At 36.7% G+C, this 6,559-nt stretch overlaps 1 protein-coding gene across 1 annotated transcript; it reads left to right on the top strand.

Moving 5' to 3' along the window:
- The first annotated feature begins 2,180 nt into the window (after positions 1–2,180).
- Positions 2,181–5,395, top strand: LOC148875169 (uncharacterized). The gene is made up of 7 exons (XM_088963772.1): positions 2,181–2,267; positions 3,699–3,815; positions 3,893–4,071; positions 4,272–4,365; positions 4,482–4,559; positions 4,705–4,806; positions 4,973–5,395. Exons 1-7 carry the CDS (start codon positions 2,181–2,183, stop codon positions 5,105–5,107), a joined length of 792 nt encoding a protein of 263 aa, XP_088819898.1. The 3' UTR covers positions 5,108–5,395.
- The last annotated feature ends 1,164 nt before the right edge of the window (positions 5,396–6,559 follow it).

Below are 6,559 nucleotides of genomic sequence, written 5' to 3'. Positions count from 1 at the left end.
CCTAATTCCGATCCAAACCCGACCAGTTGACAGCCCTAAAATAATATTTTCCTTTAAAAAGAAAAATAAGGCTGGCCCATATTGTCAAAGTTAAGAGATGGGTCGAACCATAGTGCAGAAACAAAAACCGCGTTTACGGTGTAGACATGATGGAGGGTCCCAGTTGTTGGTTAGGGTGGGGGTCCCACACTCCCACTGAGTAGAGACTAAAATGGAAGGAAAATGATGGGAGGTGGCAGGCACCAGGCAGGGGCATAAATAAAAAGAGTGAAGTTTCCTTAAGATCATGGCATCCAGCCATCCCACTCACATTTTTTCATTTTTGTTGTTCATGGATCTTCAGACATACTCAACTATTTTCGCCTAAATTAAAGCATAAATTATTAATATTAAAAATTAAAATGTTTAAAACTAGGCACGTGCAAGGTGAAACCCTAACCCTCTCCTCTCCTCTATTGTCTTCCTTCGTACCACAGTCGCTACAACTAATTTCATTTACTTCTAACGAAAGTAGTTTATAGTTACATGGATACGGGATAAGAGAAGGGATAGCCCTTCTTTATCAGAATTACCCAATTGCCCCTCCACTAACAACAAAACCGCGTCTTTATCCTCACGAAATCACCTAAATACCCTTCTGAGTTTTTGAGCTTTGTCTGTCGAGAAGAAAATACAAAATAGGCACGAGCCAACGGTATGTAACTCGGACCGATTAGACCGGAACAGCCGTTCACCAATATAAATTATTAAAAATCCGAGAAACGGTCCACTAGTGGACCGGTCTACTTAAATACCACAAAATGACAGAACTAGTAATTTACAAGCTTAAAAATTATATTTATTCTTAATTACTAAACCGCTGATGTCATTCGGTCTAACTTTTCTTTTTTTATTCTTTTTCTTTCACAAGTTGTTACTTATCATTAGGTGAGAGGCGCATTCCTGTCAGTATCAGAAGGGCTATCAACTCAGACTAATAATAGATTTATCCAGAAATTTTGACAAAACAAAATCCCGCCAGCTTTGAATTTGGAGGGTTGTATCAAAGTTGAAAACGCACATTGCGGTCTCCGGCCTCGGTTGCAGTGCAATTTTATTTGCACTCGTACAAATGCATAAATTTTGGTTTAATCTTGTCCTTTGGGCCTAATCTCACTTTAATATTTTGATTTTAAAACGTGCCAATCCAATATCTTAGTTTAACATCGTTAACCACCGTTTAAGTAGCATATGAAATGGATGCAAATTTCCTTCAAGTGTCAACCATCCAAATGTTCTTTCAGTCGTTCATCATTGCTTTGGTTCAAACTTAATTTGATGATGAATAGCATTTTATTTTCAAAGATAATTTTGATTCAAAAGATAAATTGGGACATTTTTTTTGTTAAACCAAAATATATATTTTTGAGACTATCATAATTTTACTTTACATCAATTTAAATAAATTTGACCGCAACCAAACGCAGCCTTAATTTAAATCCAAATAATTGGATAAGAATTGAAATAGAATCAACGAAACACTAGACAGTAGACAGGGATAAGAATTTTGATTTTGATAGAACATAAGGGCATTCTGGTAATTCTACTCATGTCCTTAATTGTCTAATATTAACCTACTCCGTTCGACCGAAGGTCCCTCATCATGTCCATCACTCATTCAACATCATCGCCATCATCAACGTTTTCCTGCTCTGTAACGCAAAAAATAAATAAATAATAATAAAACACCTTCACAATGACCCCATTCGCGATCCACAAACCATAATCTCCATGAAAGTTTCAGTTCATACCACCTATTTTCCCGTCGTATCTCCTTACACTTCAAGCTCTAATTGCAAAAATGTCGGTTTTTACGTCGCATATATCCTTCTTTCAGTCCTTCATGGCTTCAAAATTACCTGCTATTCTTAAAATATCTTGTTTTTGAGTTCAGACAATATCCATCTCTAGAATCTTTTTTTCCGATTTCCTGTGCGAGAAAAAAAAACGTGTCTGTTGCCTGAGAAAACTGGGTTTTGTTATTTTTGCTTTGTTAAAAATTTTCTGCGTGTTTCGAAAAAAATTAAGTCATTAAAAAAGTCACTTTTTCTTTGGATTCAAGCTTTGATGGTGGACAAAGTGCCTTTCATGGCTTCCAAAAGGCTTTTTTTATTTTTTGGTAATTTAAGTCGTTCGTGTAAATGTTTTTTCAACTCCCTTTGAATACCATTTCAAATGACCAGTTCTTTGAGGGGAAGGTTACACCTGCTACTCGGCAGATCGACCATGTAAGTTCCCGGGCTTCTTGTTTTTCATGGATTGTTGTGACATTTGGAGCATTGTTCCCTCACTTCTTGATTTCTATTTTCAGATTTTATGTTTCTCTTTCTCTCTCCCTCTACAAGGTGTTTTTTTGTTTGTTTGTTTGTTCTTTTGTTTATGTCAAGTTTGATCACTTTGAGAGGTGGATAGTTTGCAAACAGGAATATATTTGCAATCATATGATATGAGATTGGGAGAGAACATTACAGGACAAATAAGAATTCTACTCAAATCCCACAATTTTGATTTGAAATGAAACAAATGATCATCAGAGTTCCATAAGTCCTCAACATTGTCCAGTTAGGAACTGATTTCTATTAAGTTAGGTCATCTCTCATTTTCATATATAGTGTAGCACAAGGATGAAAATTGAAGCAATGGATAAGTTCTTTTGGAAGCTTGGATTTTAAGTACTTTTATTTCTACCTTTTCTTTTGTCTAGGTAAACACTGCATTACTATGACGCATCTGCCTTTACCTTGAATTATTACATTTACTCCAAGAATATAAGGCCAAGCAGAAGATCTCTTGGATGCTACCGTCAGAGACTTAACAGTTTATGAAAGTATTGGGTCTCTAAGTCAGTGGCATGAATATCTGATTATGCCATGAAGATGAAGGAAAATAGAAACCATAGATTTTGATTAAATCATTTAATTTGATTACTAGATAAGAGAAATTAGGTCTGTATCCAGTCCACCCCTCCCAAGACCCCAAATGGCTGTGACCAACAGTGGGTAATGGCTTTTTAGATTGTGTACAATAATGAAATGGCCAAACCAGTAATGTTTATCTTATTGTTATTTTTGCGAATACAGTAGAATTTTATGATTTAGTAGTAGACACCAGGTTAGATCGCTTAAAGCCTCTTTCTTTACACTTTTGACAATAATTGTAATAAATATGAGATCACACGTATATGCACTTCGTTAAATTTAGTACGAGATAGCAGAACAACCATGACTGCCTTAGCAAACCAGTAGAATTACACAAAAAGAATAATCAAGAAATTGTTATTTACTGCTATAAATACCTACGGATAATGTCTATAAAAGGTGAGACACTCAATATGGCTTACAGAATACAGATTACTTAGAGTACATCAATGAACTATACTTTGAGCATTCTGGCATTCATTCAACCAGATCCTAAGAACTGAGGCACATGCACCCTAGCATATTAGTTCCTTCCTGTTCTTAACTGAGTTCTGTCAGATGTGAAATTTAAAATTGCTTCTGCCCCGGTGACCATGCCAGCTTGCTTATCGATCTTTATAGATACAATGTAGAGTCCAGATTACATGAATTGGTAGCTGGTCATGGCTTTGAAATTAATGAATTACCTAGTTACATGTTGAAACAGAAAATTGAGTTAATGCCTATGCTGAAACTATGCAGGATCTACCACGGACTTTCCCTGGTCATCCATGGTTGGACACTCCAGAGGGTCATGCAGCTCTTCGACGAGTCCTTGTTGGGTATTCTTTCCGGGATTCAGATGTTGGGTATTGTCAGGTGGGTCCAGCTTACTTGAATCCTGGTGAAATTTAAGTTCTGTTATCATGATTAAGGCTTGAATTTTCCTTGTGCAGGGTTTGAACTATGTGGCAGCGTTATTGTTGCTAGTGATGAAAACAGAAGAAGATGCATTTTGGATGCTTGCTGTCCTCTTGGAAAATGTACTCGTGAATGACTGCTACACAGACAACTTATCAGGCTGCCATGTTGAACAAAGGGTATTCAAAGATTTGCTTATTAAGAAGTGCCCAAGGTAGCCCTTTTTGTCCTATTTCTTTCTAGTTCTTTTTCGAATTCTATATTCAAAGACTTCTTTACTAAGAATTACAGAAGCTAGTCCTCATTTTCTCCTCCCTTCCACTTTTCTTTCTTTAATCTAGCTGGTTAATTGGCTTCTCTTGTCTATTGCATGGTTTGTTGGTCCCTTCTTTGAATCCGAACATCTCAATTCAGAATCGCAGCTCATTTGGAAGCTTTGGAATTTGATGTCTCTCTTGTTGCCACTGAGTGGTTTCTCTGCCTCTTCTCTAAGAGCTTGCCTTCAGAGGTCAGAAAATAGTGTCAGTCCCTTTTCTTCTTTATTGTTCTTTTCCCTGGTAGAAAGTGTGAAACATGTTTTAAGCATGTCCTATGACTAACCTTTTTACCTGCTGGATTATTCAGACGACTATGAGGGTCTGGGATGTCCTTTTCAATGAAGGAGCTAAGGTCTTGTTCCATGTAGCTTTGGCCATCTTCATGGTATTGTCTCTCTTTTCCTCTCTCTCTCTCTCTCTCTGTGTGTGGAGGGGGGTGGGGGTTAATTTATGAAGAATCATTTAAAATTACAACTCAAAACTCTTAGAAGTTACCAAAGAAGAGGTTTAAGCTCTGCCAGTTATTACAGATGAAGGAAGAGGAGTTGTTGATGACCTATCAGATTGGCGATGTGCTCAATATCCTACAGAGAACAACCCATCATCTCTTTGATCCTGATGAATTATTGACAGTAAGTGAGATATCCTCTAACCATTATTTCTATCTACAATATCATGTCTCAAGTAAGCATTGCCTTTGAAGTATTTACCTCTTATTCATCCATCACTCTGTCCAAATTAGCAACTTAATTGCTGAAGTTGAAAACCTAAGCATAGCCTCTTTGCATAATTCTGCAGGCAGCCTTCGATAAGATTGGGTCAATGACTACCAACACTATAACAAAGCAACGCAAGAAGCAAGAGCCTGCAGTAATGGCAGAGCTTGATCAAAGACTGAGACGGTTAAATTCTTTTCAATCGAATGACAAATAACCCGCTGCAAATAACAAAGCAATCACATGATGTGTTACGTCAAACACCCCAGCGTGAGTCCACTGCCCCTTGTGGGTTGGGGTGAGGCCGTGAGGTTACACTCCATCATCACAAGGATATATAGAGGTGAAAGTGAAACTTTTCTTTTTTTCTTTCTTTCTTTTCCTTGGCTTTAGTCGGGGCGAATGTAAAGTCTGAACTCTGAAAATATTTATACAACTTTGCATTCCAAACCAGGGCTGTGGTGATAATTTATCCGCCCTGTAATTGGATTGGAATTCAGTATCATGCCTTCCGTTTAGGTTGAGCGAGACTCAATACCAATAATTCCGGTATAGTCACCAGGTTTGTGGCGTTCCCTTAAATTCTGAATTATGATGAATAACCTGCTGGAGCCTGGAGGGATACTTGGGTGTGGGAGGAAATGACTGAGGTGTTAGGGAATTATTCAACTTGATTTTTATTTTTTTTTCACCCGTCTCATTAATTTTAGGTATGGATTTCAACTATAAATTACTTGATGTCTATAATTAACTCCCTAGCCCTAATCAAGGCCAACTATCTTTAATGCCAGATGGTCAGCTTCACTTGTATTCCCGTATAATTGACTTAAATCACTAAATCAGCCATATGAACATGACAGCTCTTGTCACAACGTCGTATCTCAGTATGTTAATAGAAACAAGATGATTCTAACCAGTGTTTTCAAAATCAGACCGGACTGGATGGTTGGACCAGAAAACCAGGAATTGGTCATCTGATCAGTTCTGTTTTACCCCAAAACCACTTTTTTGGCCAAAAACCATTGATTTAGTCAGCAAATCAGACAATGGTTTTTGGCCTCTTTTTTTGTTTTTTAATTTTTTTTTTTTTTCAGAACAGGCTCTCCATTCAGACCAGACGATCAGACCATTCGACCCAGGAACTAGATCCAAAACGATTCCCTATCCAATCCTGTTTTAAAAATCTTGGTTCTATCCTTTAAGCTATGCTTTACAAAAGGTAATTATCTTTCAAATATTAATATAATTTATGTTGGTTTCTTAGAGTGCACATTTTTTATTCAACTATTTACTGACATTTTAAAAATGGGTCTATGAATACTAAAACATAATTCCTTGTATACCTTACAGTCATCTGGTGATTTCTTCACTGTATTTATGTCATCCAAACTCCGAAGAACATCCTGACAAGTTTCTTAAAATCATTTTTTAATATAATCTGCAATTCTAATACTAAAAACCTTGAAATTTGTATTGTATCATTTGTATGCATTAGCAAATTTGTATTGAGTGTCGGCAAGTTCAAGTGTCGGCATTGTTGCTGTCCTTTTTACGCAAGAATCGCAGGTTCAATTTGGCTTTGTTTGTTCACGGTAACAATATCAAAGCCATTTTTTATTAATTTTATTAATAATACATGATATTTTGATAGTATCTGAATGCTATTCAA

The sequence above is a fragment of the Nelumbo lutea genome, chromosome 1, assembly GCF_056320005.1.
Source record: "Nelumbo lutea isolate HS-2025 chromosome 1, American lotus-T2T, whole genome shotgun sequence".
NCBI lineage: Eukaryota > Viridiplantae > Streptophyta > Magnoliopsida > Proteales > Nelumbonaceae > Nelumbo > Nelumbo lutea.
Note: the sequence above shows the minus strand (reverse complement) of the source record. Positions and strands in the feature narration are given on the sequence as shown.